Source organism: Sorex fumeus, unplaced genomic scaffold (assembly GCF_029834395.1).
Source record: "Sorex fumeus unplaced genomic scaffold, SorFum_2.1 ptg000130l, whole genome shotgun sequence".
In the NCBI taxonomy this organism is placed as follows: Eukaryota; Metazoa; Chordata; class Mammalia; order Eulipotyphla; family Soricidae; genus Sorex; species Sorex fumeus.
In genome coordinates, this window is record NW_026606187.1 from 6,701,310 (window position 1) to 6,729,134 (window position 27,825).

A 27,825-nucleotide genomic window follows, 5' to 3' on the forward strand; every position below is an offset into this window, starting at 1 on the left:
GAGATGCTTGCCTTGCACACGGCCCAGCTGGATTTGATTCCCAGCATCCCTTAGCCCCCCCCCCCGCCCCCCCGAGCATCATCACAAGGGACTCCTGAGCACAGAGCTAGAATTAAGCTCTGAGCACTGGTGGGTGTCACACCCAAACAAACAAGCAAACCAGACTGTGAAGGAAAATCACACAACTCCCCCTGGGCCTTGTTCTCTGTTCCTTGAACCTTGAACCTTGTTCTCATGTTCCTTGAACCTTGAACCCTGTTCTCATGTTCCTTAAACCGTGGACCTTGTTCTCTTCTCCTTCACTCCTGCCTGCTGACTGTTCCTCCCCTCTGTGCAGTCAACTGAAGGAGTCGGACAAGGACAGGAGGCTTTCGGTGGAGATCTGGGACTGGGACCTGACCAGCAGAAATGACTTCATGGGCTCCTTATCATTCGGCATCTCGGAGCTGCAGAAAGCTGGTGTGGACGGCTGGTAAGGAACCTCTCACTTCGAAAGGCTCCTGGGGTCCAGCGGGAGCCCTGCTTTCCTCCCAAGGGCTGACTGTCTTCAGCATGGTCAGCAGGTGGCTGCTGGCTGATCAACACCAGCTCCCAGATACTTCCTTTGGTCCTTGCCCTTAAAAAAAAATCACCTCCTGGGGCCAGAGAGATAGTACAGTGTGGAAAGCATTTACTTTGCATGTGGCTGACCCAGGTTCGATCCCTGGCATCCCAGATGGTGGCCCCATCACCGGTAGGAGTAATTCCTGAGTTGCAGAGCCAGGGAAACCCCTGTGCATCACGGTGACCCAAAAAGCAAAAAAAAAAAAAAAAATCACCTCTGATATTTTGGAAAAAAAACAAAGCAAAACAAAACAGGACATTTCCCATATTCCAGAGAAATCTGGACTCCTTGTATGTGTGGTCACTCTGGGTCCAGAAGGCAGTGCACGAGAGCAGATGAGTAGGTGACGCCCCTGCCCCCATAGGCACATTGTGGTTTTTCTGTTTGCCACAGACCCCACCACTCCTTAAAGTCTTCCCTGCCCACACTTTCTGCAGTGATACCATCTGACCAGCCCCACGGGGACTCAGGCGTCTCTAGGGCTTTGCGGGTTTGCCCAGTGGTCAGAGGTGGCTCTGCTAAGACATGCCTCTGTAGTGGCCCCCTTCAGTTGGACGCTTCCTCGGCCAGGCCACAGAGGTTCTGGGGCTCAGGACCATTCCCTCTTGTCCAGACACCAACAGAGACGCCAGGTAAGGCCTACTGCCACTCCTGCTTTGTGTTTGGAAAAGAGTTCAGCCAGATCTGGGGTGCTACACATTCGTTTAGCCTACTACTCCCTTTTTTAGGAAAAAGAAATAACAATTACTCAGCACCCCCATTCCCCAAAATCTACCTTCGTTCAGAGAACAGATAGAAAGTGTGCCCCCTTCCTGCCCCTGCCCCTGAGGCTACTACTGCACCTCCTTGGGTGGGCCCAGTGCCCCCTTCCTAGGGGGGCTTAGTGTCTCCTGCTCTGGGAAGCACTGGGCTAGGGAGGTCGGCCTGGCCCTGAGGCTCTGGGCAAGACAGGAATTGGCAGCTCTGGTTTCTTGGAGAACAGCGACTTAGCGTTTCTAAGCACTTTTCCTTCCGTGTGTTCTCAGGCGCCAGAGAAAGACCATCAGAATCAGGGTAGGAGACAGCAGATGGGGACTGAGATTCTTGGCTTGCACGCGGCTGACCCCCTGCCCACAGCGCATGTTCCTCCCCCTCCCCAGCCCCAGCCCAAGTCCCGCCAGGAGTGATCCCTGAGCACAGAGCTCAGCATAAACCCTGAGCACTGCCAGGCCTGCCCCCAAACCTCAAGCCAACCAAACAAGAGACTCAGAATCCGGCTGTTCCTCAGGGCTTCTCTTTGCTGTCACCCTTTTGTGAGTGACCTCCACGGTTGTTCATGCAGTGGCGGCCTCCGTCTGCTCATTGGGAACCCCAGCACCAGACAGAAGACGGGCCGCCCTCCAGCACCTCGCTTCTTGCGGAGGAAAATCCCCTCAAGGCGTGAATAGCCCATCAGAAGGATGTGAAGCGGGACCGGAGCAAACGGAATAAGGGGGGCTGGGGAGTGGCTCAAGGCTAATGTGGCTGCACGTTCAGAACCCTGCACCCTTGTTGCCATATGGGATGCCGGGGATTGAACACGGGTCGACCACGTGCAAGGCAAACACCCTACCCGCTGTACTATGGCTCTGCCCTCGTCTGCGTCTCTGACTTGACGTTTTCCTCTGCTCTTTCCTTTCCCAAAAGTACATCTAGTTAGTGACAGTTGTAGGGAAGTGGGGCTTCCAAGTTGGTGTTTGGAGCTCCTGGGGGTTGTTCCTGGCGATTCTTGGCCAGTTGGGCCGAAGGGTTTTGTACCTGGGCCCGGGGCTGTGGGGCTGCTCGGACCACCCCAGCAATGCTTGTATGTTCTGGGGAGCAAGCCGGTCACTGGCGCGGTGTCCTGGGATCCTAGTGCTGCGAGCAATGTTCACCCCCAGCAGAATCTGTTGGATACCAAACGCCTCTCAGGCCCTGGGGGCACCACGGGAGAGAGTGAGGCCCCTCCCTGAGAGGTACATGCCCCCTCTCTAAGCCTGGGGTGACAATGGGAGTGTCACGGCTGACAATTCCTATTCTAGAGCAGTGTTTGGGGGTGCTGGGCCCATGGCGTGGGGTGGGAGGCAGTAGAGCCCTCTGTTTCGTTTTGTGTTTTTCTGATCAGTCCTGCGTCCCACTGGTGGCTCACTCTAGACTGTGTCTTCATGAATGCAAACGGCAGCATTTGACATCAGCCTGTTCATACCGATTGACATTTTTTCCCTCTGAAACAGAGATAACTGGTCTGAGAAGATCCAACAGTTCTGCTGGGTGTTCTGACCTTTCTGTGGCCCCAGTCTTAGAAGTCCAGATTTTTGACCCAGTAATTCTTTTTGTTGTTGTTCTGTTTCGTTTTGTTTTTGAGCCATACCAGCAGTGCTTGGGATTTACTCTGGGCTTTGTGCTCAGGAATCACTCCTGGTGACCCAGGGGGCCATATGTGGTGCCAAGGGATCAGATTTGGGACAGACACATGCAAGGGGAGGACATCGCATCACTGTGCAGTTCCTTTGCTGCAGTTTGCAGTTGTTTTTTCATTTCCTTTTTGTCCTGCTTTTATTGAGCCCCGTTTTTTAACCGCCAATGCTAGCTTTTTTTGGTTCACACTTTTATTACTAATGCTGAATGAACGCAGTGGCACTTTTTCGTCAGAAAATAGAACCTTGGCATTTTTCTTTCTATTTCTTCTTTCAATTTCCCTTAGCAGAGTTTCAGGGCAGCTCTGTGTCATGTGGACGTTTTAATAAAGGAATGAGGTTTAACTCCCCTGTAAGGGCGAACTTCTCAATATTTATTGATTGTTCTCCTGATAAAGCTTGGGTCTCTAATGCTGCCAGAGTTTCTGTTTTATCAGCCCGAGCCAACCTAAATGTCTAATGCTTGTTATGGTTCTCCCAGGAAAAGGCTTATTTGTAAAAATCATTTCTAATAGACTCTGCCTTTTGTGGATAGGGTGTCGTGATTGTCCCTATTACTCTTCAAAACTTATTTTGAAAAAATAAAAGGCTTGTTTTCAGAAATGACTTAGAACAGGCCAGAGATGTAGCTATGCTATGGAGCACTTGCTGGCCTGTGTGAGGCCCCAGAGCTCAAGACAGAACCAAACGAACAGAACAGAACCAGGAGGATGGAACAGAACCAGACGAACAGAACAGAACCAGACAGAACACAGCAAAATGGATGGACAGAACAAAATGGACAGAACAGAACCAGACAGATCAGAACCAGACATACAAAACAGTACCAAACAGAACCAACACACAGAACAGAACCAAATAGATAGATAATGGAACCAAACAGATGGAACAGAACCAAGAAGACAGAACAGAACCACACCCATAGAACAGAACCGAGCCCACAGAACAGAACCGAGCCCACAGAACAGAACCGAGTCCACAGAACGAAACTCAACCCACAGAACAGAAACGAGCCCACAGAATGGAACTGAGTCCACAGAACAGAACCGAGCCCACAGAACAGAACCGAGTCCACAGAGTGGAACCAACCCCACAGAACGGAACTCAACCCACAGAACAGAAACGAGCCCACAGAATGGAACTGAGTCCACAGAACAGAACTGAGCCCACAGAACAGAACCGAGTCCACAGAGTGGAACCAACCCCACAGAACGGAACTCAACCCACAGAACAGCATGTCTTCCAGCAGCAGTGAGCTGTGTCACTGCAGCTCTGCCTGGCCACTGCAGACATTCATTCATCCCTGCATTCATTCATGCACTCAAGTGCTCGTTTCTGCTTCTGTGAACGTACAAAGCAAGCACCTCCTACCCCCAGGAGACTCAGGAGCAAACCGGGTGAGAATCAGTGGCCTCACGGGGCTTCTGTCTTCCTTTCAGACTAGCAAACAACGTTAGAAAAATCAACCAAGGTCTTCTGCTGGCAGACCAGGTAGCATGACGATAGCAAGTGTTAACATTCATGGTTTTGGTGAACAGTTGCTGCATTTCACTGCCACCAAGTGCCCTGACCCTTCACCTCTGTCCCTGTGTTACTCCCCAGACCACCACTTCCTTCCTCGCATCTCCCCTCCCCCAACTCCCCCATGCCCTCCCTCCCCGACTGGCACTCTGCTCTGCAGCCAAAGGCCAAGGGTATGTTCTCACAGGATATGGCCCAGTCCCTTGTTTTGTTTCTCTATATACGATGGATGGGTGAGAGAATCCGGTTAGTTGTTCTTTTCCCACTGACTTATTTCACTTGACATGGTGCCTTCTAAATCCATGTTAAGTTGCAACAAATGCAAGATTTCCTCTTTCCTCGGGCACATTGTATTCCTTGTGTGCTATACTGTAGGGTTCATCTGCCGCTGCATCCCGGGGTTGTTTCCATATCCTGGTTATTGTATTCCGGGCGCAGTGCAGTGAATTTGGATGTGTATACATCCCTGAAAAATGACTGTTTTTGTGCTCTTGGGATAGATGCCAAGAAGTGGCAACATTGATCTTATGGAAGCTCTATTCTTAAATTTGTAAGAAGTCCTCCAGGGTGCTTTCTCTAGAGGCTGTATCCGATGACATTCCCTCACAGAGGGTGAGGATTCCTTTCTCTACACATCCCTGAGAACAACAACAACAACAACAACAACAAAAAACCAGAACAAAAGAAAACAGAAAGGACGGACGGTGTTGGGCACTGGTAGTGATGAGGTGCGAGAACTTTGTGCATCATCAAAACCGTTCATGTTAACGCCAGCCATGTTACCTAAACTGCAAAAAGAAATCAACCAGCAGTAAACATAGCAAGTCTGACAAATGCTTTGGAGAAACATCGGTGAAGAGTGACTTCAGGACGCTGGAGAGATGGGGGTGAGCAGAGGGTCCAGCGAAGCACTCCTGGGGATGGTGCTAGAGGAGCAGTGACCATGTGTGAGGCAGGTGGCCTAGAGAGGGAGCAGAGCAGGTGCCAAGGGCCTGTGGGAAGCTGTGACTGCAGGTGGGGGTGGGGAGATGCTGTGGAGTAACTGGGGGCTGGAGTTGGACCACAGCTTCCAGGGATGGGGACGAGGACAGCAGGATGAGGGGACTTGGCACGCCCCATGGGGACCCCTGGAGGACTGTCTGCTGTTCAGAGTGAGTTGAGGACTTCGGGAAGGAGGAAAACTGCCTCCACTTCCAACCTGTGGGCTGTCCCCTCCCTCCTTTCTTTCCTCTGGGGTGCTGCAAAGGCTTTTGTTTGGGGGAAACAACCTGTGATGCTAACGAAGCATACAGAACCCAAAGACCCTTCTTGAATCTTCTCAGAGGGAATCTTCTGGAAGATTCATTCCCAGAAGATTCTCTCTGATTCTTCCCAGAGGAAACCATTTTCCTGCTTTATTACCATCATTTCGATCCCAGTGTTCCTCTTGTAAAAAATTGATTAATTAATTAATTAATTATCGCTGGAGCAATAGCACAGCGGGTAGGGCGTTTGCCTTGCATGTGGCCAACCTGGGTTCGATTCCTCAGCCCCTCTTGGAGAGCCCAGCAAGCTACCGAGAGTATCCCACCTGCAAGGCAAAGCCTGGCAAGCTCCCCGTGGCATATTCGATATGCCATAAACAGTAACAACGAGTCTCACAGTGGAGATGTGCCCACTCAAGCAAATGGATGAACAACGGGAGGACAGTGCTACAGTGCTAATTAATTAATAAACATTTTCTTTCCTGTTCGATTTCATTCTTTTTGAATAGACAACTGTGTCTTAAGCCATAGTTAGCTGCGATTAGGTTTCTTTATACTTTCTTTTGTGATTACTAAGAATGGTGTGTTGGTTCTCTGACAAGCATCAAAGCAAGGTGAGGCTTTGAAGGCAAATGTCCCAGGTTCCAATGTGAGCCACTGGCTTCTGCTTTGCTTCTTGGGGGCTCCATCTTTTTGAGAAAAAAGTGGTGCGTGAGTCACAGGATCGTTGCGATGTTATAGGAGTTAATATAAGTGCAGTGTGTGTCTGGCAAATAGTAAACTCTCCGTTAAGTTTTATCACTATGAATTGGACCATTAGTAGAAACATGTAAAACAAGTAAAATAAAGAAAATAAAAAGGGTTGATTGAATCCCACTGCCTGGAAGTTGTCACTCTTGCCATGACCATTCTCTTTCTCCAGTCTGCATAAAAATTGTTTTCTCTCTCAGTCTGTGTAAGAAACAAATGTGAAGTCTTACCCCATTTGGCAGCTTGCATTCTCCACCCAACATGGCGTTCTGAACCTCTCCCCTCGAATTTTGGCTTCAACGATTTCAAACAACATCATCTTAATGGCGGGACATGAAGCTATTAAAAATGATGTTGCATTGTAAATGGTGCATGTAAGTTGAGGCAGATCTATAGATTAGACTCCAATAATCAAATTCTAAGGATTGTCATGCTTACCCAGATAACTGATTCTGTTGTGAGCATACTTGTAGCCAAATCTTTGTGGATGACTTTAATTATTCGCTAATAAATTCCTAAGCATGGAATTGATGACTTAGAGAACATATGTATTATTATTATTAAAGTATTTGCCAAGTGATCTGCAATGTTTTTCAGTAAATTTGCATTTTCACCAGTGCTGTGTGAGACTTTATTTCACCCATACTTGTCAGCATCTGATATTATAAGTTTTAAAGCTTATGATACAAAGATTATACATATTTAGTTTCTAATTATACATTGTTTCAAATAGGGAATGTACATTATTTATGCAGTTACATTTGTGAAATATACAGTCATTGGTTATACATGCTTATTATGCATAATGTTCATTATACATAGTTGCATGCACGTAATACCCGTTATTATACAGATTTAGTTACTATTCACATATAGTTATAGATTTGTAACATGCACTGTAGATATTGTTACTGTTGCAAATTTATACTGTTGTCATTTGTCTTTATAAATGTCCAGGCTTTTGCCTATTACATTGGTATTGATCTATAAGAACTTTCTATATAAAATGTGATTAATAACGCTTTGCTGACATCTTTATTACAGTATTCCCCCTCTTATATTTTATGTTAGTTTGGAAATAAGCATTTTCTTACTGGTCTATAAGGCATTTGATTCCATCTAATGAATATAAGTGTCAAATCAACTGTCAGAAAAATTTCTTGAATTTGCCTTCTGATTCACTAATAGTTATTTGAATGACCTCTCTTGGTATTTACTATCTTCAGGGGATTTTTAAATTCGGTAATTATATTTTCTTCTGAAAGTAATCTTTCATAATTTCAGATGTGCCTTTTTCATAGATGCATTAGCCTCCTGAATCTCGTGAAAATACAAGTTCTAGAATTGTTTGTCTTTCCAGGGGGACTCTCAGCTTATTCCTCATAGTGGCTGCTTAAAGAAAGAAGCATTTCTGTTTGATTTTTCTTATGGGGAAAGAATCTCTCAACTGCTTCTCAGGAGTTCTGGGGCCCCCACCAGCAATTCCTGGTCAACAGTACCTCGACTAAATGCAAAGGCTTGAGGGAGGGGTGCAGCCTGGGTCCTACCAGTGCCAGGGGTTATCTGGGCCACCCTGGGTTTAAATAAGTATCTGATTGTTGATTTATTTGTTTATTCTTATAGGAGGGTGAGTACAGAAAAGCCTAAAGCCCCTGATCTAATCACTCAGCTCTAGATGAAGGGAGAAAGAAGTTCTTAGGAGTTTTAGAAATTTACTCTGCCTGATCAGGGGTCCTGGTCTTTGGGAGTTCTGAGACTTACTCCTGACTCTGCCCAGGGATCACTCTTGGCAGGCTCAGGGAACATATGAGAATTGAACCAGGTCAGCCACATGGAAGGCAAATGCCGTACTGATTTACTGTCACTCTGGCCCCTGTATTTGTATTTTTCAGAAATCCTAACTCATGGCCTTGAGCAGGGAACCCTTTTGGAAACTTCTGCTCTGGTGGCTTGCTTTGCACCTACACCCGGCTATGCTCAGGGCTTGCTCCTGGCTCTGCAACCGGGGATCACTCCTGATATTGCTCAGAGCACCATATTGCAGCTCTAGGGATTGGATAGGGGTCTGCTGCATGGGGGCAAGCGCTTCCCCATAGTCCTGTCTCTCTGATTCCTGGGAATATTTCTGCAGAGAGCATCCACCTGGCAGGATAGAGTCCACATTCCTCTGTGTGTCACTGAGTGCCAATGGGCTCAGAGCACGTGGTTGAAATCCCCAACTGAAGAAGTTGATAAGAGGGGCTTCCCCGGCCCCTGTCATAATAGGAAAGCACCATATGGGCAGAAATAGGTGACGTCATAGATGACTAGATGACACACCCAAGAAAGATGTGTCGTAGACAGGGAATGTGACATTCTATCAACCCGGAATGTGCCATTTTTTTCTGGCATCTGGGAAACAGCTGTCGCAATGACTAGCATGGCTATAAACACAGGTACACCGCACCCCCCAAAGAAAACTGCCCCCGCCGCTGACCCATTGTGCTAAAGCTGGGTGTTCCCATGTCCTCCGGGCCCTCTCCCAGGAGCAGAACCCTGCTGTACAGTCACCAACCCAGCCTCATCGTCTTGTCTCCCCAGGTTCAAGCTGCTGAGTCAGGAGGAAGGAGAGTATTTCAACGTGCCGGTGCCTCCAGAAGGAGGGGAGGGCAATGAGGAGCTGCGGCAGAAATTCGAGGTGAGACGCCCGCCCGTTCTGCGTCTTTTCTGCTTCTCAGGGAAATCCTGCCGCCATCGTTGGTCTCGGGGCGCTTTTTCCTATGTTCCCCGGGTTTGAGCTGGAGCGGCTGTTTCCTTTCGCACTGTGGTTCTAGGAAACATCTGCTTGTCCTGCAGGGGACATGAGGGGCTGGTCACCTGGTGCAGCTGCGTTCTCGTTCTGATCTTAGACCTTCCCTAGAGAGTGTGTCAGGGCGATCACTCTGGGGCAGTAATTGGGGGCAGGGACTGGGAGGGGGGTCTGGGGGAAGGAAGGATATGGAAGAGGAGTGATTTTTTTAAAAATGTATTGAATCTATTAAAAGTAGGTAAAGGGATATATATGATAACCTACAGTACAGACAGACAGGCAGGCAGACAGGCAGGCAGACAGGCAGGCAGACAGGCAGGCAGGCAGACAAAGAAGAAAGTGCCTGACATAGAGGCAGACTGGGGATGAGGTTGGGGTGGAAGGAGGGAGACTGGGGTCATTGGTGGTGGGAAATATACACTGGTGAAGGGACGGGTGTTGGAACGTTGTATGACTGAAACCCAATTGTGGACAACTTTGTAACTGTTTATCTCACAGTGATTTAATAAAACAAGTTAATAAAAAATTTTACTCAATCATAGCACAGCAAGTAGGGCGTTTGCCTTTCATGCAGCCGACCCGGGTTCGATTCCTTCGTCCCTCTCTGAGAGCCCAGCAATCTACCGAGAGTATCCCAGAGCCTGCAAGCTCCCTGTGGTGTATTTGATATGCCAAAAACAGTAACAACAAGTCCCACGGTGGAGATGTTACTGGTGCCCACTCGAATAAATCAATGACCAATGGGAGGACAGTGCCACAGTGCAGTGCTACCATGAGATCCAGAGTTACAAAATTGTTCCTGAGTGGCAGACGTGCTGTGTTGGAGCACCTGTCCATTCCCAGTGTCTCCTTCCCTCCACCAATGTCCCACACTCCCTTCCACCCCCACCCTCCTCTGTGCCAGGAATTTTGCCTTTTCCCTTCCAGGTACTGTGGCTTGCAATGCGCTTGGTGAAAGGATCCCATGCATGTCACTCTCCTTCCTTTGAGCACCCAGTTCTTGTGCAGAGTGACACTGCCCCCTGTCATGGACACAGCAGTCCCTTTCCTGACCTACCTGCCCTCCCCATATTGTGGGGAGCTTTCTAACAAGGACCTGGCCTTCCTTTCTATTGACCATTTTTTCAGAAGTGATGCTTGGGGGGCCGAGTCACTGGACTGAGTTGGGAAATTCCTGGCCAAAGGGAGTTGATGGCATTGGAGACTGTGAAATCCCCATGTGGGTCTGAACATTCTGTTGGAGAAGGAGTTCTTGGCTTTGACCTTGAATTCACTGCCTTGACCTCCAATAAATTATTTCTCTTTGGGGAAGGGCCAAACAATACCCATTTTTGTCTTAAAGTGGTGGCTCTATAGGACACATCCCGGGTTTTATGATGAAAATGTTTGGGAAAGATGGCTTTTGCGTGCTTTCATTATGTGTTGTGTGGAGTAATTTTAAAGTCATTTCAGAAGGGAAAATACATTTTGTTCAAGGAAACTCAATATATAGAGTCTGGTGGGAAATCAATTCCAGAGAAGCAATGATGGCCCACTAACTCAAAAGAAACTCAAAATACCAGGTGTGAAATCCAAAAGGAAGTCAACTGCTGTCATTCCTCGTCATCAACCACACATACTTTCCTTGTAAAGTATGACCAGGACAGTGAGAGGGCCGGGATACTTGAAGAACACACAGGAGGGACACGTATCCTATCTGAGAGGTCAGAGTCTTTAAGGGCAATCAGTCAAAAGGAGACAGATTTCACGTAGGCCACATACATCATGTACAAAGGTCCTGAGTCAGAGAGGTATAGCTGAATGGCATGAGTGGGAGCAAAGTCCGGTGTGGGTAGCAGAGAGAGAACCAAGGGAAGATTCAAGGCAAGGGAGGGGAAATAGGTAGAAAACAGAGAAGAGCCATAATGAATTGGGCAAGGTCATTTATCCAAAAGCTTTGTGGACTTTCCCCTCATCTAGACACACACACACACTCACACACACACACGCACACACAAGCACACACATTTCTGTTTATTTTCTTTCAAGATTTGCTTATGAGTCTCTGGAACAAGGTTGGTAGTTGAACTTACAAGGCAGCAGCAGCTGCTGGAGCTTCAAGGGAGTACTGGGAAGCATGGGGAGGTCACCCTTCCTGACTCCTAGGAGTTTTCAGCCAAAAATACCCATGCATCTGAAGTTTTCTGCGGATTAGGTTCTCTGTGAAGCTCTGGCCTAAGGTGATGGAGTCTGACCAAAGGCATGGTGTGGCTTTGGGGCATGAGTGCAGTACCCCAGAGGTCTCAGCTGGGAATGGGTGCCGAGAAAGTTTTGCGGCTAGTTGATCTCTTTCAAGATTTATTTATGAGTCTCTGGAACAAGGCTGGTAGATGAGCTTATATGGAAGGGCTGTGCCTTAGAATGGTATGGAATAGACACTCTCAGTCTTTCTCCAGTGAACTGGGCCACAGAGAGCCATCCCCAAAGAGTCAGAGTTGAAAGACAGTGGCGGGACTTGTCCAGTCAGTGGAACTTAGAACTGGAAGGTGGTGAGCAGGATCAAATACCAGTCCTTCCGGAGAATTCTCTCCAGTTCTTCAACTCAACTTTCTGATGAAGTTGCATCTGTCAGTTATTTGGTTGCAAATATGCTGCTGTGTCTGAAAGACAGAGCCAGGATCTTCTTGCTTAAAACAAAGTCTCAGTTTGGCCAGAAAATCTCTTCAATCCCAGGACATCGGGGTGACATTTCATAACCCAAAGAAAACATTTCTTCCCCGCACAAAGCATTTGTCCGGGCCAGTTGTTGGCTGGAAGCAAAAGAATGATTTTATCTTCAGGCAACAAAATATGTCTCTTTATTTCTAGCAAGAGCCTGCAAATGCTTGTTTATGCCTGAATTATAATCGCACCCCACCATAGTTGTTGATTAAAAAAAGAAAATATTTCCAACAAACTGAAAATTGTTCTCAGGCACATAGAGAAATTTCAGTTGACCTTGAGCGTGAGAAATGTAATCCCCACGCGATAACCAATTAGCGCTCAGAATGACTCAGAAATTACTTTCAAGCCTCTTATCTGGAGGAATTCTGAGTGACGGGAAAATTGAGCTGCTGGCATTGGGGTAATAGAATTTCACGGTAGAATAGACTCGGTACTGTTGCCACACGTGGTATACTTCAGAACATCAGTGTTGGCTTTAATTGGATCGTGACCAGGGGTGGGGGCTTGGGGGAGGGGGGTTCACTAGACCGGTAGGATCACTGGGCCTAGGACAGAATCTGGGATTGCATGTGGGACTCCTTGGAATAGTACCAAAAGCATTCCAACTGTCTTGGAGTTTTAAAAAATCGAATGAAATTCGTGCTATGTACAAGGTCTGATTTAGTGTGTTGCGCTCAGTCCTCATGATCCCCCCCGAACGGACGGTGGGGCTCACCCCCATTTTTTCACCTGTGGGTGAGGAAATGAAGGTCCAGAGAAAGGAGAGCAGTCGAGGCAATTCCCGACATTCTCCCAAACTCCTCATTATCCTTCTTTGAGCTTCTCTAGAAATAGACTCCCAGGATTCAAGTTGCAAATAGTTTCTTGACAGACTTTATGGCTTCAAGTGCGGGCAGTTTTCTCTGGAGGTGGTCCCCAGGACCGACTTAGAGCTGGCATGCAACGGTGTGGAAAAAAAGGAAAGGGGAAAGAATAGAGATGGAGCGAGGGAACACTGGGACACCGTGGGCCGCGGGGGTGCAACCCTGCTGGAGAACAGGCAGAGCTGGGGGGATTGTGTGCCTTGGGGGTTTCCCCGTCCAGGGACAGGAAACAGGAAACAGGAGCCTTCTCCCCTCGCTCCCCATCCGTCCTGTTTCAGCCAACCTTCTCACCAGCCCTTCAGCATCCCGGCTGTAGGCTGTGCTTCCATGCTGAGTTCCTGGCACCAAGGAGGGAGCCGCGGGCAGTCATCGGGAGTGGTCACAGCCCAGACTCTTAGGGTGCCCCTGCCAAGGCGTCAGGACAGTGCTCAGAAGCTCTGAGCAGGTAGTTTGGGAGTCAGGATGCTGGGTTTGAGTGCCAGCTCCCTGCTTTGCTGGAGGCCTGCGACTCTCTCCCTCTCTCTGTCTCTCCCCTTCTCTCCCCCTCTCCCCCGTCTCCCCTTATCCCTCTCCGTTTCTCCCCCTTTCTCCCCTTCTTCCTCACCCTCTTTCACCTTCACTCTCCCTCTCTCCCCCTACTCCATCTCCCTTTCTCCTTCTCTCCCTTTCTCTCTCCCTCCTTCTTCCTCTTTCTCCTCCTCTCTCCTCCATCTTCCTCTTTTTCTCCCTCTCTCCCTCTCTTCCCCTTCCCCCTCCCTCCCTCTTTCTCTCTCTCCCCATAAGCACACGCATGTCACACACGTCACACATATCAGTCACATGCATATCACTCTCACACAGATGTCACACACGGCACAGTTACATGTGTGTCACTCACATCACACACATGTCACACGTGCATCACTCTCACATGTCCCTTTCACACGCATGTCACACATGTCAAAGTCAGGCATGTGTCACTTTCACACATATGTTGCACTCACACATGTCAGCCACCCAAAGGGCAGGTTCTGCACTCACAGCAATGATCCAGTTCTCCGCTGACCCCCCCCCCCCCCAGGGACACCCACACCACTCTATATGCCTCTCCCCCAACTGCACAGATTGTAACTCCACTTTAGACAACAGCCACAGAAACAGGGTCTTCAGGGCGCCCAGCTTCTGTCTGACCTGGCCGCAGCCCATGGATCCAGGGTCCTTTACAGATGGGCTGTCTGCTCAGGGCCCCCAGGATTCAGGGAGCGCCTGTGGTTCCGGTTTGATATAGAATCACAGAGATGACAGGGGGACACGGAGGCAATGATAGATGGAGGCGGGAGAGGGAGGAGCTCTGGGTGCAGCTGAGGCAGAAAGGGCGGCGGGCCTCTGTGCATTTGTGATGCCCAGGTTCTTCAGTCTTTTCATTCTTGAAAATATTGAAGAGGGGCAGGAACTATAGTGCAGCGGGTAGTGTCAGGCATTGGTCTTGCACACGGCCAACCCAGGTTCAACACCCAGCATCCCATATGGTCCCCCCAGCACCGCCTAGTGTTATTCTTGAGTGCTTGAGCCAGGAGTAACCCCTGAACATCACTGGGTGTGACCAAAAAAAATAAATTTAAAAAAATTTTAAAAAGAAAAAGAAAATATTAAATAATAAAGAGACTCAGACTCAGAGTTGAAAAGTAGAAAAGCTTGTTGGAAAGTAGAAGAGGCAAGAAAAGGAGCTTCTGCCAGTGGGGAGGGACTTAGAATAGGACTTAGTTAACGGGAGTTTTGTGGGTGCCCTTTTAAAGGCTCCTTGGACTCCTTCTCACTTCACAAGGATTTACAAAAGATGCCAGAGAATCACAGGGTTGTCTAGCTGGTCTGAATCTCTCTGGGTATTTTTTGCCCCTCATCTTGGTCCCCTGTTGGTCTAGGCTCCAGGACAGAGTTTATGGTCCTGGAAATCTCTGGCTGCTGGGGCAGGACTTTGGGAATGAAATGTGTCGGGCCAGTGGGGGAAGGGACACAAATCTTTCAGGCATCAATGCCAGTGATCTCAGTTTCCCTGTCAGCCTAGAGGCCAGGGCAGAGTTTGGTATTCCTGGGAAGCCCAGGAGTGCTGAGGCAGAACCTTGGGGCTGGAATGTGTGTCAGGTTGATGGGGGAGAGACAGAACATGTAGAGAACTGGCTCGCTCTCTCTCTCTCTCTCTCTCTGGCAAGGGAAAACTGAGGTTTCCTCTTTCAGTCCTTCATTAAGAGCTTCTGTTCTGGAAATATTAGGGTGTGCCGTCCCGTCCACCTACATGTGAGTGTGATTGCCGACCCGGGACCCGGAGTTGAGGGATGTTCATGGAGCATGATCAAGTGTCTACCCCACTTCCTGGGCTGGGACAAGACGCTCTCCTGGGGACTATCATGAATCATCTGAGAACCCACCAAGTCATCTGAATAGGGGAGCAGGGCGATAGGACAGTGGAGGGTGGGGTATTCGCCTTGCATGACGCCAAGTTTGGTTTGACCCCCATCACCCCATAGGGTTCCCTGAGACCCTCCAGGAACGATCCCTGAGCTCAGCCAGGTGTCAGCCCTGAGCATTTCCAGGTGTGGCTCCCAAAACAAAACCCCCCAAATGCGTCATCTAGTAAGGACAAAAGACACTCCTCTGGGCCCTCAGGAAACCCTGCGGGCGGGGGGGGGGAGGTTAGGAACCCCCCACACACACACCCCATTGGGCTTGGCTGCCAGGGGTTAAACCTGGGAGCAGAGGATGCTCCAGGCACAGGTTCTGTCAGGAAGTGGGGACAGGGATACAGGCTCTGTCGGGAAGTGGGGGCCGAGGCCAGCTGGGCATTCCTGGTCGTGCTCTGTACTTGCATTTCCGTGAAGCTCAAGAACAAACCTGACTTTACCTACGGGATTGGAAATCAGAACAGGGGGTGCCTGGGGTAGGGGGTAGCGGCATGGACAGGGTGGGGAGGGGGATGGGAGGGGGGACCTGCAGGGCCAGGTATGCCCTGGAGGGTGATGGGTGAGCTTGGGTGCACATTGTGGTCAGTGTGGAGATAGCTGTTGCATGGGATGGGGTGCGTGTTCCCATTGGCCTCTCGGTTCTTAAAACATTCTGAATACTCGGTTCTGAAAATGTGCCTTACCAAAAAGGAAAACGAGGGGAGAGGGTGCTTTGTCAGCACGACGGATGGACAGATGCAAAGACCACAGGGTGCCTTCACCTCATGGGGAAGAGCACCTCCATCCCTTCTCCACGCGGGAGGCTCCCAGCAGGAGCCAGAGTTGCCTTCCTTGATGCCTTTGCACTCCACAGTACTGGCAGCCCAGTAGGAGCATGCCAAATTAGATGGGGAAGCAACAGAGAAGCCAGCTAACGCTCAGTAAACAAAAACATGAGCACCAAAGGCTCAGCTAGCAACAGCAGCTCAGTAAACCCTCAGACAACGCCTCAGGGACCCCATGCTGAGATCAAATAATTTTCACCAGTTTCCTTTTGCGGAAGTACTTTTGGATAATTCCATTAGCCATGTAGTCGTAACAACCCATATAACATGAATGATTTGGTGCCTGCAGAGGGGGCTTGGGGTGGTAGCTGGGGGACAGGTCACACTGGTGGTGAGACTAGGGTTGGAATGTTGAGTGCCGGTAACACGTGCATCATGAAGAAGTTTGTAAACCAGGGTGTCTAAATAAAAGGGGAAAGATTTTTAAGAAAAGAAGTGAGGGGCTGTCAGAGAAGAATCCGAGGGACTCAGGGTCATGCAGCCTGTCCAGCCAGAGTTCACTGTGACACCATGTCTCACCCCTCAAAGCAAGCACAACAGCGAGGCTGGAGCGATAGCACAGCGAGTGACCCGGGCTTGAGTCCCAGCATCCCATATGGTCTCCTGAGCACCTCCAGGAGTCATTCTTGAGTGCAGAGCCAGGAGTAATCCCTGTGCATCGCCCGGTGTGACCCCCAAAAGCAAACACAGCAGCTCTGTCTCACTGGCTGCGAGCTCAGGGCCAGACCCCCATTCTCTGCTCACTTGCTGCCTTTGAGGTGACACGGGTGTTGCAGGTGGCAGAAAACCCCTCCTCTCGCACTGGGGACAGACACAGCCCTCGTCCCTCCTCTGCTTTCCCAACCAGATGCGTTCCTGAAAATGGTTCCCAGGGTCAGGGAAATGGCAGTGGAGGAGAAATAGTCCGTGCCCTGGCAGAGTTTCCAGTTCCTTGGGGTGGGGTTGTGGGTAGGAGGAAACCAGTGAAAGGAAAGTGGTCATCCAGTGTTCATGGCGGGCAGCGCATGAGGCAAGCAAGCAGGAACCCACCCAATCAACCCAGGAGAGCTTCCCTAGGAGGTTGGGGGGAGCAATGGAATTCCCAAGATCAGTGAAGGGGCGAGAGTGACCGGCCCACCCAGCAGTCCTCAAGGGGGCCAGACCCTGAGACCTGCAGGAAGCGAAAAGAGAATGAAGAGGGGGTTGCAGGGAAGGGGATGAATTTGGAGAATGAGGTGTGCCCTTGGCACAGATGTCCTTGTCCTAAATCTAACCAGCGGCCACCTGAGCCTTCGAGGCAGCAGGGACTCTCCTGGGTGTGAGAGAGCGTCCGTAGTTCAGCGTGGCATCAGGGGAGCCGGGTGAAGTGTCCTCACCGTGGGACTGGAGATAGGGAGGCAGCTGGATTCTGAGCAGCACAAGGAGGGGTTGTGGCTGTCCCTGGGGAGGGACAAGACTTACAGAAGCACTGAGTCGAGGCACGTCCTGCTCTTCTCCCAACCTGGAGCTGCCGAGCTGCCAAGGCCACATCTGGGCACCATTGGGCATCACGCATGAGCCACCCTCACCTCCTAATGCTCTGTCCCGTGTGCCGTGTGCTTTCCCCACAGAGGGCCAAGATCGCCCAGGGGTCCAAGACACCGGAAGAAAAGACCACCAACACCATCTCCAAATTTGAGAACAACAGCAACCGGGACCGGATGAAACTGACAGACTTCAACTTCCTGATGGTGCTGGGCAAAGGCAGCTTTGGCAAGGTAGGAAGAGTGGGCAGTGGGGGCGGAGAGCGGGGCAACGCCGCACCTAGATAGAGTAACTGAGGGCAAGGCCGAACCTAAGCGGCTCCCGTGGCCCTTACAGCCCAGTGAGGGGGACAGCAAGACGGTCCATTGACCCTGCTCTGTAGAATAAATACCCGGAAGGAAAAAGCATGGCCCCTGGACCACACACGAATCCAGAAGGGACTGTTTGAACCTGAAGCGGCGTGCGTTCCTGGACAGTGTCTCTGGCAGAGCACCCAGCAGAGGCTGGGGATGGCCCGACACACTCCAGGTGCCCACGTTGCCGGTCTCCTGGGGAGGTAGCAAAATTTGAGTAGGGGGACGATCACGCAAAAACTTGCAGGCTGTGCTCAGGAGTCAGGATTCCCTGCCCCCATTACCATGGAGGGCCATTGCCCGTCCTCAAGCTGAGAAGGGATGGGGGTGTGGCGGTCAGCACAGCTTCAAGGCAACCCTGGGACCCTGGGACTCCGGAGGCTTTTCCAGAAACCAGGTAACCCTGTGGTACTGACGCTGAGATAGTGTTATTGGACTAGAGCGATAGCACAGCTGGTAGGACGTTTGCCTTGCATGCGGAAGACCCGGGTTTGATTCCCAGCATCCCATAGGGTCCCCCGAGCACCACCAGGAGGAATTCCTGAGTACAGAGCCAGGAGGAACCCCTGTGATTTTTCTGGGTATGACCTGAAAAAGCAAAAAAGTGAGAGAGAGAGAGAGAGAGAGAGAGAGAGAGAGCAAAAGATGGTGTTATAACTATTCTCAATGCCTTTCGTGTTGTTTGGAGGTTTGGAATTCCTTGGTGGGCAACAAATATGTCTCAGGCCCAGCTCGGCCCGTGGACTCTGGTGTTCAAAACACACATCAAAATTTGCCCCATCTTTGTAGTTTGTATCAAGAACCTGGAGGTCCACTCTGATTCCCCAGGCCCTCTCCTCACCACTGTCATGGACAACCCACTGGGGGTGCGGCCAGCTGCATCTTCCTCCAGGGTCTGGCGGGCATTTGTTCACTTCTCTGCATCTTCACCAACGCATGCCCAGTAGGAAACCTCTTACTTCTAGAGAAAAGAGGGGGATAGAGAATGAGATGGAGATGGAGGGAAGACAGGGGGAGGGTGATGGAGCGAGAGATGGAGAGAGAGGGGTGGACGGACAGAGGGAGATGAAGCTGGAGCCAGAGAGAGCTCTATAGCCCAGCTGGACAGCAGCAAAGGTCTCTAACTGGTTTCCCTGCTTCCATACTGGTTCAGAGGATCAATAAACTTCCCATTTTGCAAGTCCTAAAGCTGAGAGAGGATGCTTATAAAGCTGACATGATAGGCTGAAGTGATAGTACAGCAGGGAGGGTGCTTGCCTTTCATGCAGCCGACCCTGGTTCAATCCCTGGCATCCCATGTGGTTCCCTGAGCACTGCCAGGAGTCACCCATGATTACAGGGCCAGGAGTAAGCCCCAATCCAGCTGTCTGTGGCCCCAAAACAAAGACTGCCTCCTAGCCAAGTCTGTCTTCTGCCACACCCTGCGTAACTTCCTGTCCCAAGAGTAGACATTCAAACCCATGTCAATGCTCACTTGCTCTTGATCTCTGCCTGATGACTTGCTCTGGGCTTTGTCCACAATGGTGGAACTGGAATGGCGTTTTGAAACCTACTGAGCTCTTTGCTGCCTTAGGGCTCTTTGCCTCTTTGTTCCCTAAGGTCCCTGCATGGGTGCGCATTCTCATAATTCCCATCTGATTTTTGATGTCACCTCTTCGGAGAAGCCCACCCTGATACCCATTCGAAGAGACCCTTCCTTCTCCCGTGCTCCCTTGCACCTTTTCTCCTTTGTGTCTGGGTTCGTGCCTAATCCTCCCGCTAAGCTGCACCCGAGAAGCTTGACTGTGGTCACGGCTGTGCTTCCCGTGCCCACGGGCTGTGTTCCTTCTGGGCCGAGCCTGTGTGTTTGTGTGCACTGCTTCGACTGTGGGTCCAGAGGTTCTCTGCTGAGAGGGAATATGTGGACCGAGGGGCCGGTCTAAGGGTGGAAAAGTCCGGTGCAAAATGAGATGAGAACAGAGGGGGCACAAAGGAGCAGGTGGGAGTGGCCGGGGATGGGGCAGGGGGTACCAGCAGCAGTTGGGTGTGAGGCAGGGAGGGAGCTAGTGGGACTGAGCAGGATGGGGGTGGGGCAGAGCACTTTCGTTACAAGGGATTCTGGGGAGAGGGTTGGACATCTCTAGGGCACCCACTCAGCCTGCTGGTGGGCGCTCGGTGGTAAGCAGCAGTGTCCTGGCTCAGTGAAGAAGGGGCTAGACAGCAGTCCTGGCCTGGATGACAAGGGGGTCCCCAGAAGCCTTGGGGAGGCAGGAGATTTAAAGTGCTCGGGTGAGCAGATGCACTGGGATGCCCAAACCGGGGTGGTGTCCGCGAAGAGAAAGAAGGAAGCATGTGTGTGGCCTTTAGAAGGACACGTTCTAAAACACTTAAGTTATCGGACAGGAGTGAGGGTACAGCAGGTCAGGCACTTACCGTGGACGTGACCCACCTGGGTTCAATCCCGGGCACCCCGTGTTGTCCCCTGAGCATTCAAGGAGGGATCCCTGAACACAGAACCAGGAGGAAGCCCCAAGCACCCGTGGGTGTGGCGCCAAGAGCAAAAATCCAAGAAAAAAAAAAGCTAAGGTTGTTGGGGAGTTTTAAACAGTGAAACCATCATTTTAATGAGCAGCGTAGTCGCAAGGTTTATAATTAAAATGGTATTAAAAGGACAAACACTGAGCAGTCTTCTCCACTCCCTTGCGGCAGCCGCCCTCCGCATTATGAACCTTGCGTGCATTCCCTTTGCGTCTTTCTGGTTCTGCCCCGCTGATTTCACAAGCCCGAAGATGCCTTTTTTTATTCTTGTCCTTGTTAACTCAGAAGTGAGCCTCCTCCACACACTGCCGGGCCCCCTTTGGACCCACTTGTCCGTGCTCCTCTATCTGCATCCAAGTGGAAGGGGTTTTGATTGATGAAGCCAAATTCCAGAGGGCCTTGGGGAAAGATTGGGATTAGGGGGTGGAGAAGTGGCAGAATGGGCCATGGGGGAACAGCGAGGGGATTAGAGAGACGAGATCATGTGTTTCCGTGGAAACTGTTCAAATAATTGAGAAGTTCTGTTCCAGGCATCAAATACATCATAGATGAAAACATCCCAACACCATGAAAGCAAACACCAGACCAAAAGCTTCTGTGATCCTTCAGAACCTAGAGAGATGCATTGCAACTCCAGTCTTGCCCATCATGGTTTTAAATGAATGTGGTCTGAGATCTGAATGCCTGCTTACAGCATTTTACAGCCAGGGTCTGTCTATAGATCAACCCCCTTAGCCAGAAGCAGGAATGGCTTTAGGTAGATATCCACCTTGATGGAGGGGTGTGGGAGAGGAGGGACTCTCTGTTCATACCTCCCTTCCCCCAGGCCTCTGTATCGGATCTGGCCTAGAAAAATTTGCTCATCAGAGCTGCCCTCTTAGTAAGCATGACCTTGGAATCCAGGAGCTAAGACCTGTGAAAATAAAAGAAGAGAAAAGTTAAGTGTGAGGCCATTGACTTTCACCCCTGTTTCAAAAGTGAAAAACAAAAATAGTTGGGGACTGGAGAGACAGTACAGGGCTTAGGGTGCTTGCCTGGCACACAGCCAACCCCAATTTGATCCCCAGTACCACAGAGGGGACACACACACACACACACACACACACACACACACACACACACACACACCGTGGTTCAAACCCTGTCAGGAGTGATCCCTGAGCACAGAATCAGAAGTGTCTCCTGAGCATAGCCGTGGATAGCTTTTCAATAAGCATAAAACAAAACAAAAATTGGGGGTTCGCTTTCTTTGGGGAGATGGGTGGGAGACAGTTCTAGGCATGCCTGGGGTGGGCGCAGGGACCACTCAGATGAAACTCAGGGTCACCATGGTCGTGTTCAGGGAACCCTGAGGTGCTGGGGATCAAACTCACACAGGCCAAGCATGCACTTCAGCTCTTTGAACTGTCTTCCCTGCCCTAGAGTTTGCTTTCTTAAACTTTCCTGAAGAGGTAAAAATTTGCACTTGGAAATATATGGAATGTTCTAGAATATTCCAGAACAGTCAAATAAAACCATTAGTGAATGTTTCTTTTCTAGTCTTATTCTTCACTTTCTATATTTATGATTTCTTGAGCCTCCTCTCGCTTTGCCAACTGCTGCTCAGATCACACATTTTAACCTCTGAGGTTGTGAAGTGATTAGTGGGGTTCAAATTGGGCTCCATCTTGCTCTGCATCCATGGGCAGGGGTGTAGAGAAACTGTCCAGATGGATTAGATAAATGGTCCTCCTAACAAAGTGGGCACTTGGGGTATCTGTATGGAAACAGCACTGATGCGATGCTTCTCATTGCAAAATGGATTCCTCGAATGCTGAAGCGCTGCCTTAGTCAACACCCATGAACTGTTTAATTCATGCTAATATGACTTGCCGTCTGGGGCTGCAGCTGTGCTGGTGGTGATGCGTTAGGTGGTCCCAGTCTTTCAGACCTGCTGCCAGGTTTGGATGGAGGCTTTCTTAGTCTCTTGTATTCTTTTGCCTCTTACCCACGGAGGATCCCGTGTACTGGACGTTGATTTAACACAGGCACCATGTTATGTTCAAATGCAGAAGCACCAAAGATCTCTGCAAAAGCTCTCTCGTAGAAATCATTTACGTTATGGAAAAAATGAAACTAGCCCCATGTTCATCAGGAAGGTGAAAGTAACGATAATAGTGGAACATGTCTGTTCAAAGGAATGGACTCTCTCAGGCCAGGACAAGTAGTACAGCAGGGAATGTGTGTATTTTGTACATGGCTGACTGGGCTGATCCCAGCACCCATATGATCTCCTGAGCACCGCCAGTAGTGATCTCTGAGCACAGAGCCAGATATAAGTCCTGGCGCCACCTGGTGTAATCTCGAAGTAAGAAAGAGAGAAAAGGAAGGAAGGAAGGAAGGGAGGGAGGGAGGGAGGGAGGGAGGGAGGGAAAAAGGAAGGAAGGAAGAAAGGAAGGAAGGAAGAAAGGAAGGAAGGAACGGAGGGAGGGAGGGAGGAAGGAAGGAAGGAAAGAAGGAAGGAAGGAAGGAAGGAAGGAAGGAAGGAAGGAAGGAAGGGAAAAAAAGGAAGGAAGGAAGGAAAAAAGGAAGGCAGGCAGGAAGGCAGGAAGGTAGGAAGGCAGGAAGGAAGGCAGGCAGGCAGGCAGGAAGGAAGGAAGGAAGGAAGGAAGGGCGAACTCTTTCTTATATCTCCATGGCATACTGTCAGGTAATAATAGAAGTACTTACAAACCTTTATGATTACTAAAAGAAATTCTACCTAAGATTCTTCTCTTTATGCTATGTACTTATGGCCCCTCCTCTTGTTGAAATTTGCCCTCAACATTTTATTAGGGAGAAAAATTTAAGTACAGAAAAGTGCGAAGACTCAGATGGTCGAATGCCCTATGCCTCAATCCCATCAGCAGCGTTAGAAGGCATCTGCTTCATCTGCTTCCTCCTAGATTGTGGCCATCTATCTGTCTCTCTGACAGCCCATGCCAGTGCATTTCTGAGCAAGGTGCAGACACTTGGCCCCTGAGAGGGGGACCTTTCCAGCACGCCTCTCATTTGACCGGAAGTCAGTGTTTATTTCTGATCATTTTAAGATGCTCTTACCTGCGACATAAAGCACAAAGCAGTGAGTCAGGCGTATGTGTTTTTGGACGGTGCATCCTTCAAACCCAATGGGTGGGATAAACAGTCATCAAAAAATCACACTGGCAGATGGAAGGTGCAACTCTGGTGTTTGATGGAAACTGGGAGAGCCTGCTGGAGTGTGGTGCAGCTAAAGCCCATGAAGGTTTCTGTGAGCAGGGTGTGGGCGGGGGAAAGGGGGGAGCGCTAGTGGCAGGGTAAAGCGAATTCACTCTGCAAGAGGGAAAGAGGGAGTCAAAACATGCCCAGAACAGCGCCTTTCCTGACCTTCTCCTACCACCCCACCCCCACCCCCAGCTTGGTTGCTCTCTGTAGCCAGGGTGGATCTTATTAATCTGGATAGATTTAAGGGTTTGACACCCACACTCCTCTCTAACACACACATACACACACGCACACACACACACACACACACACACACGTATACAGACTCAGACACAATAGAAGCTGGATTTCATTCATGTCACCGTCCGAAATGACTATTACCGGCCTCCCCCACTCTCCCCATCTGGTGATTAAGGGTTTCTTCTGATTTCTATGGTTCCATTAATCCCAACGGTCTTGTTTTTGTCTACATTCAGAGGGCGGGAAAGGGGGGGGGGAAGAAATTACGGAGGAGGCACAAGCTGCTTCTTAAAAGTCTTGGTTTGGAAGTGGCATCCATCAAGCCTGCCCACACTCTGATCGAGAACAAGTCACATGGTCACCCCCGGTGCAAGGGAGCCTGGAAGAGCCACCAGGCTCGGCCACAGTTCTCCCTCTGCAGCCCTGGTTGGAGTTTCCCCCGGTGGCGGGGGGGACTCAAAAGACCAATGATAATCCCTCTCGCACGCCCAGTTGGTTGTGCACCACAAACAAAAAACTTGCAACTCCTCTTCTCTGTGACATTTCCTTGTGATCGACTCATGGAACATGCCAGGTGTCACTTTTCCTGAGGCAGAACAAAAGCCAAGAATAAATCAGGTAGGAAGAAGTCAGCAGCTTATAAGAAAGGAAAAACGGGGCAAAGTCCATAGAAATGAGGTACCCAGGAATGGCAACGGTTGCGCTCAGAAGTTCTAAGACTGTTGCTCTTTAGGCATCAGAAATGATTGGAAAATCAAGAGCTGAGAAGGAAGAGAGCAAACCGGTAATTCTCCTCTTCTTTGATGAGCTTTGTAGGAGTCATGTCCAAGAGGCTGATGACAGTCAGTGCCCAAGTGGCACTCAGGGGACCTTTGAGAGTCAGGCCGTATCCCCTCTTTCACTAAGGCACAGCTGAGGTGTGTGTTACTGTCCGAATTTCTGATGCCGACTCCTTTCACTACAAATTTATCCTGTACAGCAGGGTTGAAAGTAGCCTTGGACAAGTTTCCAAAAAGTCCATGAATTATTAATTATTCATGTACTTGATTAAGTACATGGATATTAATTATTCATGTATTTCATTATTTTTTGTACATACCTGATTATGCCGTTTATACTACCCAATATTTTTCTTCAAATGAATTTAGGTGATTTTCCTTCACAGTGCCCTAAGCAATAATATATGTGAAATCACAGAGTTGATATACCTATTTATTTTGACATGTTTTGGAATAATTTATTAAGAGGAACATAATTTAGTCTCTTTACTGTCGATGGCACGAATTTCACTTTTTTGAAAAGAACATCAAGAGCTCATACTCAGCTTGAGAGATCTTACACTCAGCTAGGAGGTCAGATTTTTGCCTTGGGCACCTGAGGCCTGGATTCAATCTCCAGCCCTGCCTGTGGTCCCCCAAGCACTGCCAGAAGTGATCCCTGGACATAGAGTCAAGAGTGATCCCTGAGCACTGTTGAACACAGTCCAACAAAACCTTACTCTCATGTGACAATTCAACTCGTCAACAACCTCTTTATCTCCAAGAACATGAATTCTTTCGGTTCATTAGGGAAGGTGTGTAGAGAATGTCCCAGATGTTCCCTGGCTCTCACCCCATGTCCTCTTCTTCAGATGAGGAATAGGCTCAACATTTCCTGGATCCTCAAACAGTGCTCCTTGGATTCTTGGTGCTCTCTTGAGTCTACCAGTTACTCCCTGATTCTGACTAAAGAATCAGCCTGTGCTGAGGTGCTGCCTCCCCACCCTCCTCACCCACCATGAATTTGTCCTTCTGCTTGACGATTCCCACTCAGGAACGTCTGAAAAACCTACATCCGGGCTAGCGGAGATGAAGTGGAGCTCACACTGCAGCCCACGTGCAGCAGCAGGAGGGACTCGGCTCTTACACTCTTCCTGCCCACTGACGGGCATAAGGAAGGACTCAGTCATTAGAGAGGTGTTTGTTGAGCATCTACTACGTGCCAGACCCTGTTCTGGTTGTCAGGAAACTCATTATGGATGAAAACAGGCAAAACTCTCCACCCTCATGGACCGTGGATTCCAGTGGGAGTTGATGGTGATGTCATCTAACACTTTTGAGTCCTTTGTATCAGGCTTCATATGTATCAGCTCATACTTTCCCCTGTAATGCAGCTACCCTGACCCCCACTTTACAGGCCAGTGGAAGAGAGGCAAGAAAACAGAAATACCTGGATAGAATCACACAGTAGGTGACATGTAATGGACCAGCTTTGCTTTAGATAATGTGTCATCGGGGCTCTTGGTTGCTCAATATGTAACACTGGCAGTTCCTAGGCTTAACTCGCGTAGTCGGAGTTTAAAGCATTTCCCTCTTTGGGGCTGGAGTGATGGTTCAGCCAGCAGGGCGTTTGCACATGGCTGACCTGGGTTTGATCCCTGACACTCCGTATGGTCCCCCGAATCTACCAAGTAATTTCTGAGTACAGAACCAGGAGTAGCCCCTGAGCTCCATCAGGTCTGCCCTCCCCACCCTCCCTCAAAGAAACGAAGCACTTCCCCTCTCCGTTTCCCTCTACAGTGCCAAGCAGAGTTTACCCACCTTTACCCCAAGCCTCTCCCTTTTGGTATGCTGCCTGCCTGTGCTGATGGAAGCTTCCAGGTCTTTCATTTTGGGGAGGAAGGACTTTTTGGGTGACACCCAGCGATGCTCAGGGGTTAGTCCTGGCTCTTACTCAGAAATTGCTCCTGGTGGTGGCTGGGGGACCATTTAGGATGCCAAGAATCGAACCCAGGCAGGCTGCATGCAAGGCAAACACCCTCCTCACTGTGCTATCGTTCCAGCCCCGCTCCCAGATTTCTTCTGTCCCTCTTCCCTTGGAGGCCAGTTACTGCCGCCCGGGAGACCGGCTCCACCCTGCAGCCTCTCCTTCTCCTCCCCGTGCACCCTCTCAGCTTCGAGGTCCCTCTCGTCTAGCGTAGACCCACGTGATGCTTCTGCCACCCCCCTGCTCTCTGACCCACTCTCACTCTCTTGCCCACCTCCTCCCCTTCACCCCTAGACTTTCTGGGGGGCCTCACACTGATCGCCAAGGTTCTCTTTCTCACACCTCTGCAAGCTGGTGACTGGTATGGACCCTGTTATCTCTGGCTGGGAATCTGAAGTCCTAGAACCCAGCCACGTCCCAAGACGCCCTGACACCCCCCAGCTGGCAAGTAGGTTTTGTGTCTCCTTCCTTCCTTCTCTGAGCAGAGCCTCGGGGTCCCCTCCCTCCCAGCCGGCTGCTCCTCTGTCCTGTCTTGAACCTTTCAGACTGTGACCCAGCCGCACTGTGGCACGGAAAGGATCCTTGTTCCACTGGGAAACACAGAAAAGTGTCAAAAGGTCTCTCTGGCTGGACAGGTGTGTGGCTCCGAGAGTTTCCTTGCCCTCCACAAGCAAGGCTCTGGGCCTGATCCTGGCCCTCAACCAACCCATCACATTATAAAATATTCTATCCTATGACTGCATTAGCACATAAACAGATCTATAAATATTATATATTAAGCCATTTAATTTTCCCCTTCCTTCCTCCCACCTTCCCTTCTTCCTTCCCTCTCTCTTTCCTTCATTTCTTCCTTCCTTCCCTCCCTCCCTCCCTCCCTCCCTCCCTCTCTCCCTCCTTTTCTCCCTCCCTCCTTCCTTCCTTCCTTCCTTCCTTCCCTCCCTCCCTCCCTCCCTTCCTTCCTCCCTCCTTCCCTCCGTCCCTCCCTCCTTTCCTTTTTCTCTCCCTCCTTTCCATCTATCCTTGTGGTTTTGAGGCTATATCATGCAGAACTCAGGGCTTACTCCTGGCTCTGTGCTCACGAATCACTCCTGAGGGG

At 49.9% G+C, this 27,825-nt stretch overlaps 1 protein-coding gene across 2 annotated transcripts in view; it reads left to right on the plus strand.

The window, feature by feature from the left end:
• Window positions 1–27,825, plus strand: part of PRKCB (protein kinase C beta) — a 338,310-nt gene that overhangs the window by 237,452 nt on the left and 73,033 nt on the right. For both annotated transcript variants that reach the window (XM_056138779.1, XM_056138780.1), the window contains exons 7-9: window positions 338–472; window positions 9,114–9,210; window positions 17,739–17,885. In XM_056138779.1, coding sequence (XP_055994754.1) covers window positions 338–472; window positions 9,114–9,210; window positions 17,739–17,885 — 379 coding nt within the window. The remainder of the gene's footprint in view (window positions 1–337; window positions 473–9,113; window positions 9,211–17,738; window positions 17,886–27,825) is intronic.